The following is a 21,124-nucleotide window of genomic DNA, read 5'->3' on the forward strand; positions in this document are numbered from 1 at the left end:
TGATTTCATGGCCAGGATCTCCCCCCGCCCTCCGATATGGGAGGATGAGCCAGCTCCCTTGAGCGAAACCTTTGCACAGAACAATGTAAGGCACGCTTAGCCTTGTCATCCCCTGGGTGTGAGTCAGCCTGATAAGGAGGTCAGCTGAAGCTTTATATCACTCTCGGCAATTTGTCTTCCCTTTCCTGCGGAAGATTTCGTCGTTCCTCCCGAGCGAGTTATCTGCTGTCTGGTATAGGTTGGCCATGATGAGCACGTGATCCTGCAAACACTTGACAGAGCCATCATTTCCCCAGGGAGGGTGCTTGTCCTCCTCGCAATTTCAGCGATGGCACAATTTAACATTTCCCCCCTTTCCCTCCTTCCCTTGCGCTTACTGTGGGATGGGAGTCCAATCCCACCCACGCACCCCAGCTCTTCCTTGCATTAACCACAAGGGTTTTGCTTTTGGGGTGGGGAGGATATTGGGGTCCTAAGCCGAGAAGAGCTTTAAAGGTCAAAACCAGTGCTGTTCCTTTGGAGGGTCAGTGCAGGCAGCCAGTATATTTGGAACAGAACTGTTATAATTATAATAATAATTTATTATTTATACCCCACCCATCTGGCTGAGTTTCCCCAGCCACTCTGGGCGACTTCCACTGAATATTAAAAACAAGACAGCATCAGAGATTAAAAACTTCCCTAAACAGGGCCACCTTCAGTTGTCTTTTAAAAGTAAAATACCGTATTTTTCGCTCTATAAGACGCACCAGACCATAAGACGCACCTATTTTTTGGAGGAGGAAAACAAGAAAAAAAAAATCTGAATCCCAGAAGCCAGAAGAGCAAGAGGGATGCAGTGAAAGCAGCAATCCCTCTTGCTGTTCTGGCTTCTGGGATAGCTGTGCAGCCTGCATTCGCTCCATAAGACGCACACACATTTCCCCTTACTTTTTAGGAGGGGAAAAGTGAGTCTTATAGAGCAAAAATTACTGTAGTTGTTTATAGCCTTGACATCTGGTGGGAGGGCGTTCCACAGGGCAGGCACCACCACCGAGAAGGCCCTCTGCCTGGTTCCCTGTAACTTGGCTTCTCACAGCGAGGGAACCGCCAGAAGGCCCTTGGTGCTGGACCTCAGTGTCTGGGCAGAATGATGGAGGTGGAGACGCTCCTTCAGGTATACTGGACTGAGGTGGTTTAGGTCTTTAAAGGTCAGCACCAACACTTTGAATTATGCTCAAAAACGTACTGGGAGCCAGTGAAGACTATATATTGTTATAATATAGTCTGTCCTGGAGAGCCAGAGCTTAGCCATCTCTGTCTGTCGGGTGAGCAGAGCATCCGGCGGGAAGAATGGGCTTGAGAAGGGGCCCCGTGGAGTACGAGGCTCATATTGGGGGGAATTGTGATAAGCTATTACTAAACGGCTCTTTCCTGTCTTTCCTCAATCCCTTGTTCCCTGCTACCCTCACCAGCCGCTGGCTCACTTCTTCCATGTCGCAGCAGTACTGAAGGACACCATGGTGGTGATCGGAGGGCGCACAGAACGCGAGAATTTCACCAACCACCTTTTCTTCTACCAGCTAAACTGCAACACCTGGATCCTACCCAACAGCACAGGTCAGGGCTGGGATGGATTTTTTGGTAAGATCGGATGGCATCCCAGGCGCAGCAGCCTGTGGCCCAGCGATCTGAGCTTCCTTACAAATAATACTCCCTGGTCCCTATTTGACACGCAGAATAAATGATGCAAGTCATTTTAATTTGCAACGAAACATTACCTTATTGGTTCAGAATTTGATTCGATTGCCACAGATCCCTAGGGCTTCAAGTCCTCCATGTTTGTACATGTGATAAAGGAGAGCGGGTGAGCCTCCCACAATGTGGACTGACTGACTGTAGACATTGTGCCCACCTGTTATCCATGGTTAGGTAGCGGAGGGCACCCCATAGGGAGTTCCTGCTGCCTGGCGTGGGTATTTCTCTATTCCTCCATTTCAGCTACCTGCACTTAGCATTACGTTGACACCAGAGTTTTTGCCAAATAAAGCTAGTGCCAAATCCACTTCTGAAGCTGCTTGCACGCTCTCACTTGGCATCAACCATGGTTAGCAGTTCATTGTAGACAGAAAGCTAACCATGGTTAGCTCTGAACTCGAAAAGGGAGCCTTTGTGAGTGGAGGGCAGAGAGTGTGGCCTGCAAGGTGCTTTCAGTTGTCTAGAAGACTGCCCAGTGTTACGTCGGTGCAGGGCCCTTGTAGAAATTATATTCATTTATCTAGTGAAGCGAGGGGGAACCTCTGGCCCTCCGGACGTCAGCAGATTTCAGTTCGCATCATTCCTGTCCACTGGCCAAGCTGGCTGGAGGATGAGATCCCCTTCCTATCTGCTGCTTTATAGGTTCCCTAGTGCTTCCTCATCTTCTGTGTTTGCCTTGCAAATCGTTTCCTTCCATACTTTTCTGAAAGAACACCTTCAGTTGTTTGATTTGGCTGCATAGGTGCATTTATGTGCTTCCGGCCACTGTCCTTAGCCCTGTGTGTTCTCTCTCCAGTTTTGCTCACCTGTGCGTTTCTTTTTCCCCTCTCCAGCAGAAGCAGTAGTGGGAGAGCCCATCATGGAGTCCATTGCCCACGCCGTGGCCGCTGTCGGAGGACGCATCTACCTCTCCGGGGGCTTCAACGGGGTGGCGCTGGGGCGCATGGTGGCTCTCTCCGTGCCCTCCGACCCTTGCCTCATCTTCAGCAGTCCGGAAGCCTGCAACAGGTCCAATGCCAGCTGCACCTGGTGCCACGCCAGCTGCCTCTCTGCGGATGCTGCCGAGAGGTGAGGAGGGGCAGAGTCTGGGCAAACAGCAAAGATGAGAGTGGCCGGACCGTGCCTCTTGTTAGGAAACAGGACGGTGCGGTTAGCAGTTGGGGTGGGACTAGGCAAGAGCAGAGAGAAGAACTGGGGGCTGGAGCTGTTTGGGAGGAGCTCATTGGTGGCAGGAGGTGCACAAGTAGTCACTGGGGTTAAAATGAGGCATTGCCAAAGCTCCATCAGGTGCCTTCAGGTTATTGTAATGTAGCCATACCAGGGAGCGCACAATTGTTAGCAAATGGATTTCACATTCGTGCTGTGTAGTTTCATAAAGTTCTATACAGAAGAGACACTGAATCCTCTACCCCAAAAAATCACATTGTACTCCTACATCCATAATTTCCCATAAAGTACAGACGAGTGCTCCCCTTCCTGTTTCTCCCTTGCTAATTTGTTTTCCAGGTTCTTCAACTTTGCCCAAAACTCTCTTGAGCCTAACCGAACCACCATAGATACACCAAATTCTATAACCAAACTGATTAACTTTTGAATCTCATCTAATAGATGGTTGAATCGTTTATTGGGAACACCTGTTCTTAATTCTTTCATTGTGAAAATTGCTTTAAGACCCTTAATTTGGTTGTCCTCTTCCATCTTTTATTTTCCTCTCATTGTTTCCACGCAAGCCAATTTTGTTTGCTCTCATCCCATAAACTTTTTTTCATCCCTTTCCCCCATTTGTTTAGAGCAGGGATGGGGAGCCTGTAGCCCTCCAGATGTAGTTGACCTCCAGTTCCCATCAGCCCCAGCCAGCAGGTGAGGGATGATGGGAGTTGTAGTCCTCTGGAGGCCTACAGGAAGATGGATGTGGCCTCCTTTAACAATATGATTCATTGTGCTATCCTCTCATTTTAGAGAATTTCACTCCCTTTTAAAAAATAAATAAATCTGGGGGGTGCAGATCATGCATTGAGAAGGTTGAGCAAATAGGGTTGGTCCTATAGGTATAGGAGAAGAGTTTGGAAGAGTTTTCCCCCCACTGAGCTTCCTGGTTGCTCTCCCTTCCTTCCTGCAGGCAGGGCTGTTCTGGTGGGACCTCCTGCTTCCCCACCCCAAGGTCCGCAGATGAGTGCCGCCGGCTGAGGACCTGCAGCGAGTGCCTTGCCCAACACCCTCGTGCCATGGCCCACAGCCTGGGCATTCCAGTGAGTAGCCCCCAGCCCTCCTTCTGGCAGCTGGCTCACTGCCTGGGGAGTACGTCTTCTTCCATCTGTGTTGGAAGTTGCAGGGCTTCTAAACTCTGCACTTCTGCATTCACTTTTCAGGGAGCACTGACGGCAGGTGGTGGCCTTTGGCTCACACTGTAGTGGCACATAATCCCCACCTCTCCAGTTCCTGACGCTCCCCAAATTGGGTGCAGGGGAATGATAGGGAAGTGCGGAATTCGAAGCGTGGCCAGGTATTCCAGAGTGTCCCAAGGGAGTGGGTTCTGAGAACAGGGAGGGGGAAATGGCAAAAAGGATCAAGGACAGAATTGGGGTTCAAGATGACCCTAACAGATGGGAGAACTAGGCCCAAAATGAACTTCAATAGGGACAAATGGGAGGTTCTGCACTTAGGAAGCAAGAACCAGAATGGGGGACACCTGGCTTACTAACAGTACATGTGAAAAGGATCTAGGGGTCTTGGTGGACCACAAGATGAACATGAGTCAATGGTATGATGCAGCAGGGGGAAAAAAGGCTAATGCTCCTCTAGGCTGCATCAACAAAAGTATAGCATCCAGATCAAGGGAAGTCACAGCATCACTCTGTTCTGCCTTGGTCAGACCACACCTGGAGTCTTGTGTCCAGTGCTGGGTACCACAATTTAAGATGGATATTGACAAGCTTGAGTGTGTGCAGAGAAGGGTGACCAAGATGATCAAGGGTCTGGAAACCAAGCTTTATGAGGAACGGTTGTAGGAATTGGGTATGTGTAGCTTGGGAAAGAGGAGAGCGAGAAGATATATGATAGCCATCTTCAGATATCTAAAGGGCTGTCACTTGGAGGATGGAGCAAACTTGTTTTCTTCTGCTCTGGAGGCTACGACCCAAACCAATGAAAGGAGATTCTGACCAAACATCAGGAAGCCCTTTCTAACAGTAAGAGCTGTTCGAAAGTGGAACGGACTCCCTTGGAAGGTGGTGGACTCTCCTTCATTGGAGGTTTTTAACCAGAGTTTGGATAGCCATCTGCTGTGTATGATCTAGTTGAGATTCCTGCATTGCTGGGGGTTCGACTCGGTGACACTCAGGATCCCTTCCAACTCTACAGTTCTATGATGGAAAGTGATCTGATTGCAACCCCTAATTTCCACCTGCAGATCAGCATCAATGCTACTCAGAGCACACCGAGCGCCAGAAAGGTTACAGTGCCAGTTTATTTATTAAAACATTTGCAGATTGCTGCCTTACTTTAAAAAACCAAAGTGGTTTATGACAGTCATACAATCAAAACCATATGAAAATGTAAATTTGTGAACTAGGCTTATATAAGCCAAGGGGTTGTACGGGTTTGGGAGGGAAGCATTGTCGCCAGTCTTTGGTTTGTAGTGACCGTGCCCCAGCTGGGCAGGCTTTGACCTTGTATTCTGACCCCCCCCCCCAGGCCTTACCCCAGTGCAAGTGGTGCACCAACTGCCCCGAGGGCGCCTGCATCGGCAGCACCGGCAGCTGCACCTCGGAGAACGACTGCCGCATTAACCAGCGCGAGATCTTCGTCGCCAGCAACTGTTCGGAGATCTCGTGCGAGGCCTCAGACTGCGCCAAGTGCACGGCTTCTGGGAAGTGCATGTGGACGCGGCAGTTCAAGCGCACAGGTGAGGGGCAAGAGGTGGGGGCCAGTGGGGGTGGGGAGGGAACCGTTGGTGGGCCTTGCAGGCAGAGGGAGAAAGAGCCGCGGGGAAGGGGCTACACAGGAGTGCAAGGGGGAGGCAGAAGAAGAAGAGTTTGGGTTTGATATCCTGCCTTTCACTCCCTTTAAGGAGTCTCAAAGCGGCTAACATTCCCCTTTCCCTTCCTCCCCTACAACAAACACTCTGTGAGGTGAGTGGGGCTGAGAGACTTCAGAGAAGTGTGACTGGCCCAAGGTCACCCAGCAGCTGCATGTGGAGGAGCGGGGACGCGAACCCGGTTCCCCAGATTACAAGACTAGCACTCTTAACCACTACACCACACTGGCTCTCAAATGGGGATTTTGTGGCTGGAAGCCCCAGGAGGGGAGACTGCTCTTGGGCATGGGACCTGCCTGAAGGCTTGCCATGGGCATCTCGTTGGTCACTGTGAGAACAGGGGGTTCTGGATTAGGAGGCCCAATTGCATGATCTTATGTTATTGGGTTCTTCAAGACAGAACACCACACTAAGTCAGATATTGGTCAGACAGCCACTAATAATAATAATAATAATAATAATAATAATAATAATAATAATAATAATTATTTTTATTTATACCCCACCCTCCCACCAAGGTCGGGCTCAGGGCGGCTATCAAGCAATAATAAAAGAAGCTGAATGAATACAACTTAAAACAAGATTAAAATACATTAAAATACTGAAACATTAAAATATTAAAATGCAGCCTCATCACAGGAGGAGAAAGGAAAAAGAAAGAGGGGGAGGAAATCAAATTGGCTCCAAGCCAAAGGCCAAGCGGAACAACTCTGTCTTACAGGCCCTGCGGAAAGAAATCAGATGCTGCAGGGCCCTGGTCTCATGAGGCAGAGCGTTCCACCAGGCCAGAGCCAGTGTTGAAAAGGCCCTGGCTCTGGTTGAAGCCAGTCTAACTTCCTTAGGGCTCGGGACCACTAGGGTGTTGCTATTTATGGACCTTAAGGTCCTCCGTGGAACATACCGGGAGAGGCGGTCCCGTAGGTACGAGGGTCCTAGGCCGTAGCGAATCAAAGGCAGATTTAGGGGAGCGGTTCAGTCGCAGAGGTTCAGGGACGCTGGGACTATGACGTGGAATGGAAGGTGAGAGGCAAGGGGCGATACCAAGTTTGAGACCCCAAGATCTGCCACTGGTGGAGCGTTTGAGGGGAGCTGATGAAAAGAACAAGGTTAATTGGCAGTTACTTGACTTGTGAGGGGATCCCGAGACAAAGAAATCCAAGCAGCTTTCCTGACAGCAGCATGTTGCACACTTCACCATGACTTTCTCCTGCCCCAGCTGCATGGAACTCCTCTTTGTTTCTGTGGGGGGCTGTGCACGCGTCCCACAAGTCAGGCCCCTGGGTGCTTAAATGGCCCTTGGGAATCATCCGAGAAACATCTGACATGCCTCCTGGTATGTGAGGAAAAGGAAGAGGCGTTTCGGACACCACAAAGGCCACCATCTCTGACTCTCCTCCTCCTCCTCCTCCTCCCTCTTCTGGCCCAGGGGAGACAAGGCGTATCCTGAGCGTGCAGCCCACCTACGACTGGACCTGCTTCAGCCACTCTCTCCTCAACGTGTCCCCCATGCCGGTGGAGTCGTCGCCTCCGCTGGCCTGCCCCACACCGTGCCACAACCACAGCACCTGTGGGGAGTGCCTGAGCTCCAAGGGGGCCGACGGGGGCTGGCAGCAGTGTGTCTGGAGCGTCAGCTTGCAGCAGGTAATCCCTGGGGGGAGCAGGGGAGCTTGTGATTGCAGAAATCCTGCAAAAAACGGGCTCCTCTGCGTCATTGATTCACGGTGCAGGATTTCGATTGGGAAAAGTGCGCCCACGTCAGCTCTAACAGGCACCCTCTTCCGCCCCTGTCTCCCCGCAGTGCATGAGCCCCACGTACCTGCCCATGCGCTGCGCGGCCGGGATGTGCGGCCGAGTGCTGAGCGGGGCCGAGAGCTGCACGCCGTCCTGCTCCTGTTTCCAGCAGTGCGCCCTCTGCATCCAGCAGCCCCGGTGCGGCTGGTGCGGCCTCCGCGGCGAGAACGGCAAAGGCCGGTGCATGGAGGGAGGGAGGAGCGGTCCTCACCACGGTAGGTACTGAGCAGAACCGGGGATAGGGGTGGGGTGGGGTCAGTGGCACCTTCTCAGGGAGGAGTGTGGAAAGCAGCACGGGACAAGGCATGGGAAGTGGCAGCCCAGCAGTAATGCTCACAAATACAAGAGGTTCGGAGGGTAGCAACACAAGAGCGGGGCCTTCTCTGCAGTGGCTCCCTGTCTGTGGAATGCTCTCCCCAGGGAAGTTTGCCTGGCGCCTTCATTATACATCTTTAGGCGCCAGGCAAAAATGTTCCTTTTTAACCAGGCCTTTGGTTGATCCGATTTACATCCCTGTTTAGGGAAGTTTTTATGACTGATGTTTTAATGTATTTTTAATCTTTTGTTGGAATCCGCTCAGAATGGCCAGATGGGCGGGGTATTATTATTATTATTATTATTATTATTATTATTATGCCATTTTAAAATGTGTTATTTTGTGGGGGGGCTATTGGGTTGTTTATATTTTTATTAGGTATTTTGTGATTTTATATCTTGATTTTATTCTGTGAACTGCCCTGAGACCCCTGGGTATTGGGCAGTTAATAATAATAATAATAATAATAATAATAATAATAATTGCGTGTATCAGAAATATTTCCCTTTATCTGTGGTCTGGGGAAGACCAGGATTAATTGGTTGCTCCTGGAGAGCCTGATACAAGCCGGTTGCGAGATGCAGCCCAGAAGAGCTTGAGTGCACCAGGTTGGGGGCAGCTGCTCTTAAGGATTGCCAGCAGCTCCTGTCCTTCTCGCCTCCCTGCAGGACTGGTTGAGTCGTGTGGCCTGAAAGCAGACTGGGCCTTCATGGCCTGCCCTCCCGAGAATGAGTGCCTGAACGGGCACCACGACTGCAACGAGACCCAGAACTGCAACGACCTGCCCCACGGCTACAAGTGCACCTGCAAGAACGGCTACACGCTGGACAAGTGAGTGCCGTGGGAGGGGGACAGAGATGAAGCAGGGAACTGTAAGCCTGTGCTCTCAGCGGTAGCTGCCTCACCTTCACGAAGAGCCATTGCATTTCAGACAACCGAGCTGCGAAATCCCTTCTGTCTACCCTGGTCTCTTTAGATATTGTGCACGAACCGGCCGCTTTTCTCCATTGATGGAGGGTGGCATTTGCCGCAGCTTCACCCTCCAAATTGAGGGGAACCCTTCTCCCTTCAGCACCCCTTCCTCTTCCAGGGTAAATCCACGTAGGTTATGTCTGTACATCACAACAGACTCTTGTCGATGGCGTGCTGAGAATCCTTGCTTCGCTCTCCTCCCTGCATAAGCAACAAAGCAAGCACAAACTCTGCTTCCTGTTAAGCCTGAGCTAGAGTGCTTATGGTTTGTTTTGCCCAAGCAAACCAAGATGCGAAGCTAAGGATTTTCCCTCTCGGAACCTCAACTTTGGGTCCCCAGCTGTGGTTGGACTACAACTCCCTTCATTCCTAGCCAGCCTGGCCAGAGCTCAGGGATGATGGGAGTTGTGGTTTGAGCACATCCGGGGACTCAGGGCTGAGAAAGGCTGCTCAAGGCTATCAATATCCTATAAACTATGGGTAGGCAAACTAAGGCCCAGGGGGTGTGTGTGTGGATCCAGCCCAATCGCCTTCTCAATCTGGCCCGTGGACGGTCCAGGAATCAGCGTGTTTTTACATGAGTAGAATGTGCCCTTTTATTTAAAATGCATCACTGGATTATTTGTGGGGCATAGAAATTCGTTCATCAATATATAGTCCGGCCCCCTACAAGGTCTGAGGGACAGTGGACTGGCCCCCAGCTGAAAATGTTTGCTGACCCCTGCTATAAACTCACAGGTTCTTGTTGGGCAGGTTTTGTGGGTTTTAAAAAATATCCCATTAATTTAAAAATCCATTTAATATACCGTTTTTTTCGCTCTATAAGATGCACCAGACCATAAGATGCACCTAGTTTTTGGAGGAGGAAAACAAGAAAAAATAATATTCTGAATCTCAGAAGCCAGAACAGCGAGAGGGATCGCTGCGCAGCGAAAGCAGCAATCCCGCTTGCTGTTCTGGCTTCTGGGATAGCTGTGCAGCCTGCATTCGCTCCATAAGACCCACACACATTTCCCCTCACTTTTTTGGAGGGAAAAAGTGAGTCTTATAGAGCAAAAAATACGGTAATTCTGTGTACCTCTGTCTCCCAAGTAGGACCACCCACTCCCTTAATTTTTGTGGCTGTCTTTCACTTCCATAGTGATGCACAGTAAACCACTCAAGTTTGCTATTAGGCAGAGCAATTTCTAGCCACTCTTTTTAGGCGGGCAACACCAGCGTGTGGGGAAACCTTTGCAGAATTTCCACTGGGGGTGGGGATCACACACGCTGTGTACCAATTGTTCTGCGCCTCCTCCTTTCTCCCTTGCAGTGTGACGGGGCTGTGCAAGCCGGTGTGTGAGCAGGGCTGCGTGAACGGGACCTGCGTGGAGCCCAACGCCTGCCAGTGCCACTTTGGCTACGTGGGGCACAACTGCTCCGTGGAGTGCCAGTGCAACAAGCACAGCAACTGCCAGGGGGTGGAGGCCCAGGACCAGTGTTTGCAGTGCTTCAACAACACCATGGTGAGGGCAGCGGGCGGCTGAGAGGGTATGAGGGGCGCAGGGAGAGGGCAGGAGCTGGGGGTGCAAGCAGAGGCCAGTTGGAAGAGACCTGCAGCTGGGTTCACACTGGGCTGTGATGGGAGTGCATGTGCCCTGAATGCAGAAGCACCCAGGTTCAATCACCAGCAACATCTGCAGGCAGAGCTGGGAGACACTTCCTACCTGACACCCTGGGGAGCTGCTGCCAGCCAGTGTAGACAAGACTAGTTAGATGGACCAGTGGTCGGGGTCAGTAGAAAGCCAGCCTGGGGAGCTGCTGCCAACCAGTGTGGACAAGACTAGTTAGATGGACCAGTGGTCGGACTCAGTAGAAAGCAGCCTGGGGTGCTGCTGCCAGCCAGTGTGGACAAGACTAATTAGGTGGACCAATGGTCAGACTCAATAGAAAGCAGCCGGGGCGCTGCTGCCAGCCAGTGTGGAGAAGACTATTTAGGTGGACCAATGGTCAGACTCAATAGAAAGCAGCCGGGGCGCTGCTGCCAGCCAGTGTAGACAAGACGAGTTAGACTCAGTAGAAAGCAACTTCCCAAATCCCCGTGCTGCTGTGTTGTTGCACTGACTTGCCTCCCTCTAAAGGCCTCCTGGGAGGCCGAAAAGGCAAACCGTCGCTCGCTGTGCGTGCCCGTGCCCAACTCGGCCCCCTCGCCTCTTTTCCCCTCAGGGGCAGCACTGTGAAAAATGCCAGCCACTCTTTGTGGGGTCAGCGTTGAGCGGCGGCTCCTGTCGCCCCTGCAACACTTTCTGCCGGGGAAACAGCAACGTCTGCATCACGCGGGAGGAGTACGAGAGAGCCCGCCGGGATCCTGCCCGCTTCCCGCTGGAGCCGGCCTTGGTGAGTGCCAGCGGTGGGTGGTGGGGAGCCGGGCCTGCTAGCAGCTCTTTTGGTGGAAGGAGACCTGCCAGGTCCAAAGGGTGGCACCCATATTCTTCAGAGAATCCAATGCATGTTGGCACCTTCGTTGTGTGCCATCGTGTGTAGAACTCCTGTGCTTACTGCATCATAGCCACACCTTTGAACAGGTACTTGCCAGAGTGGTGCATGCTCTGGTTATCTCCTGCTTGGACTACTGCAATGTGCTCTGTGTGGGGCTACCTTTGAAGGTGACCCGGAAACTACAACTAATCCAGAATGGGGCCGCTAGACTGGTGACTGGGAGCGGCCGCCGAGACCATATAACATCGGTCTTGAAAGACCTACATTGGCTCCCAGTATGTTTCCAAGCACAATTCAAAGTGTTGGTGCTGACCTTTCAAGCCCTAAACGGCCTCGGTCCAGTATACCTGAAGGAGTGTCTCCACCCCCATCGTTCTGCCCGGACGCTGAGGTCCAGCTCCGAGGGCCTTCTGGCAGTTCCCTCACTGCGAGAAGCCAAGTTACAGGGAACCAGGCAGAGGGCCTTCTCGGTAGTGGCGCCCGCCCTGTGGAACGCCCTTCCAGCAGATGTCAAAGCGATAAACAACTACCTGACATTCAGAAGACATCTGAAGGCAGCCCTGTTTAGGGAAGCTTTTAATGTTTAATAGACTATTGTATTTTAATATTCTGTTGGAAGCCGCCCAGAGTGGCTGGGGAAATCCAGCCAGATGGGTGGGGCATAGATAATAAATTATTATTATTATTATTACTTTTTTTGGTCACTCCTCTGTGTACCTGTAAAATAGACGAATGAGCACTTGTCGCTAGTGCCGGCATACTCATGGGGTGCTTTTCAACTAAGTTGCTCAGCACAGACCTGCTAAAATTAATGGGCCCAATTTAGCCATGCTCATTTATTTCAACGAGGCTCCCCTAAGTAAAACATAGTTTTAACTGTTGCATTTCTATCCCTCCTTTTCTCCAAGGAGCTCGAGGTGACATACGGGGTTTTCTTCTTCCTTGTTTTATCCTCATAGCAACCCTGTGAGGTAGTTCAGTGCCACCCACCCTGTGCACTTTTCTCTGCATGAGAAATAAATCGCCTTTCTTGAGAAAAGGCAGTGATTTAAGGCTCCTTGCCTCCCTCAAAATACATATTTCCCAGTTGCATTTTGTAGCTGGCCTTTGCGCCCACGAATACACGAAACACTTGCTGCTGGGTCTAAAGAAAACGCAGCGGTGTGCAAGTGATGGGCAGGTTACGTGAAGCCCGATTCCACTATAACCAGCTGCCTTTCAGAGAGAGAGAATGGGTTTGCGTCATGTTCCAGGTTCAGCATTTGCGTCAGAGGATTGTGAGCCTAGTCTGCTGCCAGGGGAAAATGCACGAGTGGGAAGTCACATTTCGCTCGTCTCCCTGCCTCCCCACAGATCCCCAAATGGGTGGCAGAAGGGCCAGCTGAGGACGCCGCCGTGTGCGTGAACTGTCAGAACAACAGCTTTGGGGAGAAATGTGAGAGCTGCCTGCACGGCTACTTCCTGCTGGAGGGAAAGTGCACCAAGTAAGGAGCCGGGAGGCCAAGGCTTGAGTCTCGTTCTTATTTATTTTTTAAAAAAACAAACGTATGCTGCGTTCTAGGGCAAAACCTATCCCAGGGCTTCTTCCCATCATATGTGGTATCAATAAAACCACAATATCAAACCGAAACATCATGATGCTACAACGGCAGCAGTAAAAACAACAGAGAACACCATATATTAAAAGCACTTAGAAACAGGTTTCCTACAATATCTGGTTGGCTGGGATCCTGGACACGGTTGTGCCACTGGCTGGATCCTTTCATGACCGTTCTTATACAGTGGTACCTCGGGTTACATACGCTTCAGGTTACAGACTCCGCTAACCCAGAAATAGTACCTCAGGTTAAGAACTTTGCTTCAGGATAAGAACAGAAATCGTGCTCCGGCAGCGTGGCAGCAGCAGGAAGCCCCATTAGCTAAAGTGGTGTTTCAGGTTAAGAACAGACCTCCAGAACGAATTAAGTTCTTAACCTGAAGTACCACTGTAGTCTTATGTTCAGGGTCCATTTAAAAACCAGTGGAATTCGGAATGGGTGGGCCATGCATATACCGTATTTCTCACTCTAGAAGACGCACCCGACCATAAGACACACCTAGTTTTTAGAGGAGGAAAATAAGGAAAAAAATATTCTGAATCAAATGTTGTTGAAGAGGCTTTGCGCGGCTATCCCTAAAGCCAGAAAAGCAAGAGGGATTGCTGCGCAGCAATCCCGCTTGCTGTTCTGGCTTCAGCGAAAGCTGCGCAGCCTGCATTCGCTCCGTAAGACGCACACACATTTCCCCTTACTTTTTAGGAGGGAAAAAGTGTGTCTTATAGATAGAAAAATACGGTATCTCCCTAGAGGCAGTAATGCTTCTGAATACTGGTTTCTGGGAGTCACAGGAGGGGAGGGGGCTCTTGTGCTTGGGGGCTTTCAATAGACATCTGGCCGGCCATTGTGAGATCAGGAGGCCGGACTGGGTGGGCCGTTGCCCTGATCCAGGAGGGCTCTTCTCATGTTCTTGTGTCTCCCCGTGACCCCTCTCCTCCCAGGTGCCAGTGCAACGGCCACGCTGACTCGTGCAACGAGCTGGATGGGACCGGCTGCCCCTGCCAGAACAACACGGAGACGGGAGGCTGCCAGAACAGTGCCCAATCAGACAAAAAGGACTGCTATAAGCAACAGGTGAGGGGTGGGGCTGCGGCCGCAGGAGGCGGGTCCTTGGCAGGGATGAAAGAAGCTTACGGAATAAGGCACAGTCCATCCGGAAGTTCTCCCCCACAATCCCCACTGTGATAACTGGGAGCCGTGCAAGATCGTTTATGGGGCAGGAGACAGAATCATTTCTCTCCCAAGCACAGTATCTCCAGGCAGAGGTGTACCTAGGCTCCCTTGCCCTCAGCTGGGAGAGATCATGTAGCAGAAATGGAAAAAGTTTGCTTTTTGTCACCTTTCGTGCTCTGCCGGTAACTTCCTCTGCAGCCATCAGGGTTGGGTCTGCTCTGTTCTGCTTGCTGCTTTCCCTTCTGGCTTTTCCCTCCCTCCCTTTTCCCTCCTCCTCCAGCTCTCACCTGCTTTCTTCATCTTTCTTCTCTCCAAACCCTACTGGGCTCTCCACACATACTCCTAATAGCGCTATTGGCCAACTGGGGCTGCTGTGATTGCCCACACCAGCAACCACATTCCTCTGCCAAGGCACCCAGGGAAGCTTGCATACCTTGCCCAGCCGTGCAGAGCAGTGGAGGAGCAGCCTAGGGAGCACATAAATGGGCAGGCAGAGTGGAGAGGGGCAACTTTTGTGGCCCCCTGGGCCTGTGTCCTTGGCAACAGCCAACCCCTAGGTACATCCCTGTCTCCAGGCCATGCAGGAGAACTTCCAGGAAACCAAAAGAAAGGTTTGTGTGCACAGCACATAATTAACCCATGGAGCTCCTTGCCACATGATTTTGTGTTGGGCTGTGATTGCATAAACCTACGTAGCCTCTAGATAGTGACCTGCCGTGATAGCCAGAACATCATTCTCTGTTCAGAATTTGCATACCTCTGCTAGGAGATAAAAAGAGTGTAGGTGATATCCTTTTTGACACCCCCTCTGTGGCATTTGGACGACTGATTTTGGCAGGAAGACCAATAGGGACCGTTTTGTGTTGTAAATCTGTGCAGGGACAGCAAAAGCGCACGATGTGGTGGTTATGGGCCATTTCTAAGACCTGCAGAACACCTTGTGCCACCCTTCGACTGGGAGAAGCAAAGTGAATTTAGCAAAGTGGTGAAGGTTTTGGAATAAGAAGCAACAGTACAGCGTCATTTCATTTGCACCCCTTTCACAGAGTGAAGAATTTGGGTAGGATGGGCATGAGACTGCTCACGTGACCCCCCAATCCCACTAAACTGACCTACTTTCCCCCCCTTGTCCCCAACAGTGCGCCAAGTGCCGCGAGTTTTTCCACGGCAACCCGGTGGGCGGCCACCAGTGCTACCGGCTGATCATCGTGGACCAAGAGAGCTGCTTTGACCCGACGTCGCAGCTCAACTGCTTCCACGAGCCCAACATCAAGAACCTGCTGCTCGGCCGCTCCGTCTTCTTCGGCGTCCAGCCCAAATTCACCAACGTGGACATCCGCATCACCATCGATGTGACCTTTGGTGGGGTGGACGTCTACATCTCCACCTCCTACGAGATGTTTGTGGTGGACGTGGACCGGGCCACGGGCTTCCACTCGGTGCGCGTCGTGCCGCCGGGGGAAGAAGCGGGCGGGCGCAGCGGCCTCGGCAACGGGAGCCAGCCCTCTCCGGCCGTGCGAGAGGCGCGGACCCACGGGCTCATCACCTACATCACCGTGCGGGAGCAGCAAGCGGTGCTGGTCGTGCGAGCCGTTCGGGACCGAGTGGTCATCACCTACCCGCACGAGATCCACGCCCTGAAATCCAGCCGTTTCTACGTCATCTTGCTGGGCATCGGGGGCACCAGCCCCAACGTCACCGAGTCCCAGGGGCTGCTCTTCTTCCGCCAAGACCAGGCCCACATCGACCTCTTTGTCTTCTTCTCTGTCTTCTTCTCCTGCTTCTTCCTCTTCCTCTCCGTCTGCGTCCTGCTCTGGAAGGTCAAGCAGTTCCTGGACCTGCGGCATGAGCAGCGGCGCCACCTGCAGGAGATGACCAAGATGGCCAGCCGGCCTTTCGCTAAAGTGACCATCTATTTTGAGCCAGATGCGCTGGGAGCTGCGGCCGAGCTGGTCTTCCTCCCTGCGCGGCCCCACAAGCACCCGGCACTGACCGCTGCCCAGCCCAGCCGGCTGAAGCCGTACCACGAGGTACCCTACCCTGTGGCCCACTTCCGACGCTCTGAACCCTTCCTCTCCCACCTGATGGGCTACTCCTACTCCAGCTTCCGGGTGGGACCCATCACCCTGGAGCCGACGGACGACGGGATGGCCGGGGTGGCCACGGTCCTCTTCCAGCTGCCCGGAGGACTGCAGGCCCCCAACCGTGCCTGCCTGGGCTCTGCCCTCGTCACCCTGCGCCACAATCTCCAGGACTACTGCAGCAGCAGCCACGGAGTCAGCAGCTCCCGCAAAGGACTCCTCAGCCACGAGAACCTCACGAGCATGTCCCTCTGAGCCGACGGGGGAGCCCTGCCGGGCTTCGGAAGGGATGAGACTCGTTGCCCGCGTCGCCTGCTCAGCAGCCCTTCTTCGCCTCCGAGAGGCGGCCGAGAAGGGGTGCGCAGGAGAAGCGCCTTTGCGGGTGGAAGGCAAGGGAAGCATCTCCCATTATCATGTCATGGAACACAGACCTTGCCACCAGAGGGCGCCGCTGTACTCCTGCAGCTCCAAAGTGTTGGTGTGGGAAGGGAGGGGTCCTCTCTAGCACAGGCTCCCTCCCATTCTTCCTTGGGCAGCTGCCCAGGAGGGAATGGGCAGCAAGTGGCCGCCAGCCCAACTTTTCTTCTGCATTAAAAGTCAGGGACAGGTTTGTCGGAAGGAAACTCCATGTGTTTGTTTGCAGAGGGGATTTGACATCCCCTCTCTTGATTTTTCTCAGTGTTGTTTTCCTTTTTTTTGCGTTTTAACCCCTTCCTTCCCTCCCACCTACTTTTGTTACAGTCCTTTGGCCACCACTGCCTGCCCACCCACCCCCTTCACACAGACACCAAAAGCCCTCAGAAGGTAATAGAGTTTCCCTGACACTGTTTCCTCCCTTGGCAAAATAGCCGAGCTGGAGGTGGTTTTGCGGAGTCAACACAATCAAGTGCTGAATGGGCCATTGCCAAACCTGGTGCCATCTGGATGTTGTTGGACTACAACTCCCATCAGCCATCAGCCCACACACCAGATTGCCAAAGAGATGGCTTACGTATGTATTGTACAACTTCAGACTGGGGGGGTGGGGAGTTGGGGTTCGGGTTTGAGAAACACTCGCTGCACCTACGACACTAGGGCACCAGGGAGAAGGGCTTGTGCCAAGCCTTTCCGCATGTGTCACATGGCTTCAAATGGCACAGCCTAGGAAAAGCTTTAGCCCCTCGATTCCTGCATTGCAGGGGGTTGGACTAGATGACCCTTGGGGTCCCTTCCAACTCTACAGTTCTGTGACTGAAGTCAACTGGCCCTTCTGTTTTGCTCAGCATTTTGAGAACTGCAGCTTCAGTTCCCAGGGATGTTTCATCACAGTTCTGAATCAACTGCCTTTTGTGTATGCAGCTCCTGGACCCAACCCCTGGAAGCTGAAGAATCAAGATGCTTTGCTGCCAAATCGATTGCAGGAGGAGAGCTGTATTCCACCCCCCTTATTTATTTACAACGCCAGCAACTTCCTATGTGCACCCAGTGTAATATTAACAGGGGAGAGAGGGTGATGTGGCTCTTCTTCCCCCCCCCCACACACACTGGAGAAGCAGGTTGTGACTGTCCTTAGTGAAGCAACACCTGAAGTCCAGTGAGAGGCACAAGCCACGACAGTCCAAAGCTTGCAGTTCTCCTATGCCTGCGCTTCATCAGTCGGCTGGAAACCAACTTGGCAGCGCTTTGCAACTCAGCTTCAAAGCTTCTCTGAGTGGTTCGGTTCAGTTCATTCCAGGCACCTGAGCCCCACTGCACCCCCAACGCAGTAGGGGACGGGGCTGACCAGCAAGGGGGTTCCAGAGTGTCCAGCTCGGGATGAGGCTAACAACATGGGCTCTTCAGCTCTCGTGCCATCTGGCACAGTGCGCAGGGGCAGCAGAAGCAGAAGGCGCACCAATCGCAGCACACACAGCCCTGTGGAAGAGGGGAGGACCATCAGTCAGGGAAAGCCTTGTCTTCGTTCCTACCTCCAAGCGTCTCCCCACTGCCCCAGATTAAACACCGAACATAGCCTGTGTAGATTGCCTGCTTTAAACCCAGTCTAACAGCCATTCCATCTTTTGTTCCGTGGAGGGGTTTTCGTGGAGGGGTTTTCAGCAGAATTCTCGGCACCAGAATTCTCAGCACTCAAACCAGTTCCCACGAATAGCAGGGAGGGCGTGATGGGAACTATCTACTGATAGGATGTGCTCTCAAGATGAGACCCCCTGGATCTGCATAGCAGCCTGCGTATCCCCCAAACTCTGTCCTCTGGCCAAACTGCACCAATCCGGCAACCTCTCCCTTTTCTCCACATTGGACTTTTGTATGTCGTGGTCCAGAGGAAGAGCTGCGAGCTTCTGTCTCACCAGTGGCTAATTCCTTGACTCTACCAGACGATGGGCTGCAGCCCGACAAAGATAGTGGGCTGCTGCAACAGCTGCTGCGGTGGGATAGAGCTCTGGCGTCCATTGTGCAAAAGGCTGCAGAGCTCTGTGCATTTTCTCCCTGCCTGCCTGCCTGCCTGCACCTCCCTCCTTCACCCTGGCTATAACTCCCGTGTGCCAACCGGAGAGCTCGCGTTTGCGCCGCCTGGCAATCATCTGCTGGAATGTTCCCAGAAGTCCCCCGGGGACGGGTACCTTGATGCGCAGCTGTTCTCGCAGGCCCGTCCGCATGGCCACAAGAGCCCCCGGCAGGAAGGGGACGCAGAAGCACTCGCCGTACTGCGCGGCCACCTTGCACATGAGGCAGGGAAGGCAGAAGATCCCGCAGAAACCTGGGGGAGGGGCAGAGAGGGCTTCAATTTGACATGGAGATTGCCAGGTTGAGCCCTGGACAGTTTTCTGCAACGCTAACACTCTGCACTGGACCCTGAAGCCGAGCGCCTTTGATCTGAATACCTGTAAATCAGCAAACGGGTACAGAAGAACAGAGCCTCCCTTGGGGAAAGACATGCCTTTGAGGCAGGCTTGAGCCCTGCACCTAAGAGGTGCCAGGCAGCAGTAGGGCTTTGCTGCAAGATGGGGAGCGAAGCAACTGTGCCCAGGGTACCCTCCTCCCTGCCCCCAGCATGGTCAGTCCCCAGCAACACTCACATATCGATTGGTCCGAGCTGCAGTCCGTCAATCCCGATTTCCAATCCCTGTATGGACACGGGCAGCTGCTGTTGATGGCCGCAGGCTGAGTGACCACAGGGCAAGGCTGGAAAGCCATGAAGGAGAATGGTGCCAGGAAGAGAAGGCACTCCGATGATCAGAAGGAAGAGGTCGCCAAGTATCAGCTCCCACTCACAGGGATCCAGTTTTCAGCTACTTTCCCAGTTAGATATCATCCGGGGGGAGCCCTTCCTTTGAATTACCGAGACTCGTGTCTTACGGGGCAGTTTGGAGGAATTTGCAAAGGCTTGCAGCTGGAACACAGCACACCTGCGATGATGGGAGGCCGTGGGTGTGAGTCTTGGCACACAGAAGAGAAAGTGGTTGCAGGTTGCACAGAATCCCAAAGCTCATTTTGCTACTGTTCCTGCCACTCCAAACTGGCGGCAGGGAAAAGATTATAATTTCAAAAGGAGGCTGAGCGTGCAACACAGCTGGAGAAGGAAGGTGTGTGGGTGTCAAACCACTGACTCAGAAACACCTTCAGCTGCGTTCAGTGGCCAGGCTTTTAAAGGGAGGGACGTCCCCAGGCGTGAAATGTCTTGAAAGCCCTGCCCCCTGACCCCAAATGCACAGTGGCAAGCTGTGCTGTTTGAACAGCGATGAGAAAAGTGCATTCAACGGTCTGCCACATGCCAGCCTTGTAGGTGGCACCAGATTATTCAGGAAGGTAAAATCTGCATAGAACTGTCCAGGAACTCTTCTAAATGGGGGGGCTGGGAAATGGTTTGGATGTTGTTCAGCGTAAGTGCGGAGAAGCCCGGGTGGGGGTGAATCCTGACTTGATGTGCATGCTATTGGGGCTCAAGATTAGCTGCAACGTAACCGCTGATGATGGGTTTGTCTTCGGGTGGGTGGAACAAGCACTTCTTCAAAAAGCAAACAAGCCAGGCCTCAGGGTGTTCCATGTTGCGCAAGTGCAATAAGCTTTGCACAGGTGCACCAAAGTGCAAAAAGTTTACTTGTGTATTTTGAAGAAGCAATAGTGTAGGATGGCAGGGTGGTGGATCGTGGGCCTCATTCAGCCCCACCCTGGCAACTTGGAAGTGGCACCTAAAAACAGCAACACCCCTCGGAAACTGCTCTGCGCAGTTAGCAGCAGTTGTTTTCAGGGATTTAAGGAGGAGCACTGATTTCCAGGGAGTTGGGGACTGTGGCAGCAGAATCGCCGCCCCCCCCCCCCGCAGTTCTGCTGCCTCCAGGTTATCAAGCATTTCAGCTCAGTAACATGGGAGCGTTTCAGTCAATAGTCATCACAGCGCTTCATGGGATTGTAACAGACTTGGACTGAACCTGGTGCACTCCAAGAGCTCTCCCCACAAATTGGGTCAAAGCAGTGGGGATCGTTTCCCCCTGCAGAGTTGGCAGCTGACCCATTGCTCACGTAGCCGAGCTCACCAAGCAGCCCATCTGCATGCCAGTTGCTTCATCGTTAAGAACGACACGAGCCAATAAGTAAATTATTGACGGATTTGACACATGAGTACATGATGGTTTTTTTCAATAAAATCTTATAAATTATTTGAGCGTCTCTTTATGGCAGGGGGTGTGTTTATCTGTTTTCAAACAATAGGATGACCAGTTTTAATAAAGTAAGACCAGTTTTTATAGTGTGTAGGCCAGGCATAGGCAAACCTGGCCCTCCAGCTGTTTTAGGACCACAACTCCCATGATCGCTAGCTAACAGGACCAGTGGTCAGGGATGATGGGAATTGTAGTCCCAAAACATCTGGAGGGCCACGTTTGCCTATGCCTGGCATAGGTCTATCAATGGCTAATAGTCATGCTGTATTTGCTCCCAGAGAGATCTAATTAATCTTTACACTCCT

At 52.4% G+C, this 21,124-nt stretch overlaps 2 protein-coding genes across 4 annotated transcripts in view; one reads left to right on the plus strand and one right to left on the minus strand.

Moving 5' to 3' along the window:
* Nucleotides 1–16,564, plus strand: part of MEGF8 (multiple EGF like domains 8) — a 61,076-nt gene extending 44,512 nt beyond the window's left edge. Inside the window, exons 32-43 of one of the 2 annotated variants that reach the window (XM_081868611.1) lie at nucleotides 1,455–1,599; nucleotides 2,571–2,805; nucleotides 3,857–3,986; nucleotides 5,431–5,641; nucleotides 7,200–7,414; nucleotides 7,572–7,779; nucleotides 8,549–8,711; nucleotides 10,165–10,357; nucleotides 11,058–11,228; nucleotides 12,684–12,814; nucleotides 13,867–13,999; nucleotides 15,238–16,564. In XM_081868611.1, coding sequence (XP_081724737.1) covers nucleotides 1,455–1,599; nucleotides 2,571–2,805; nucleotides 3,857–3,986; nucleotides 5,431–5,641; nucleotides 7,200–7,414; nucleotides 7,572–7,779; nucleotides 8,549–8,711; nucleotides 10,165–10,357; nucleotides 11,058–11,228; nucleotides 12,684–12,814; nucleotides 13,867–13,999; nucleotides 15,238–16,434 — 3,132 coding nt within the window. In that variant the 3' untranslated portion in view covers nucleotides 16,435–16,564. The remainder of the gene's footprint in view (nucleotides 1–1,454; nucleotides 1,600–2,570; nucleotides 2,806–3,856; nucleotides 3,987–5,430; nucleotides 5,642–7,199; nucleotides 7,415–7,571; nucleotides 7,780–8,548; nucleotides 8,712–10,164; nucleotides 10,358–11,057; nucleotides 11,229–12,683; nucleotides 12,815–13,866; nucleotides 14,000–15,237) is intronic. The other variant, XM_081868612.1, reaches the window with a different exon arrangement.
* Nucleotides 16,565–17,330: 766 nt separating this feature from the next.
* Nucleotides 17,331–20,789, minus strand: LOC309346117 (cornifelin-like). Of its 2 annotated transcripts, XM_081869820.1 has the most exons (3): nucleotides 19,236–20,789; nucleotides 18,780–18,916; nucleotides 17,331–18,072 (listed from the first exon to the last, which is right to left on the minus strand). In XM_081869820.1, exons 1-3 carry the CDS (start codon nucleotides 19,351–19,353, stop codon nucleotides 17,980–17,982), a joined length of 348 nt encoding a protein of 115 aa, XP_081725946.1. In that variant the 5' UTR covers nucleotides 19,354–20,789; the 3' UTR covers nucleotides 17,331–17,979. The 2 variants fall into 2 exon arrangements, with proteins under 2 accessions (XP_081725946.1, XP_081725945.1); XM_081869819.1 differs by lacking the exon at nucleotides 17,331–18,072 and having other exon boundaries at nucleotides 18,269–18,916; nucleotides 19,236–19,366.
* Between the last annotated feature and the right edge of the window lie 335 nt (nucleotides 20,790–21,124).

Source organism: Podarcis erhardii (assembly GCF_964252035.2).
Source record: "Podarcis erhardii genome assembly, chromosome: 7".
NCBI classification, from domain to species: Eukaryota; Metazoa; Chordata; class Lepidosauria; order Squamata; family Lacertidae; genus Podarcis; species Podarcis erhardii.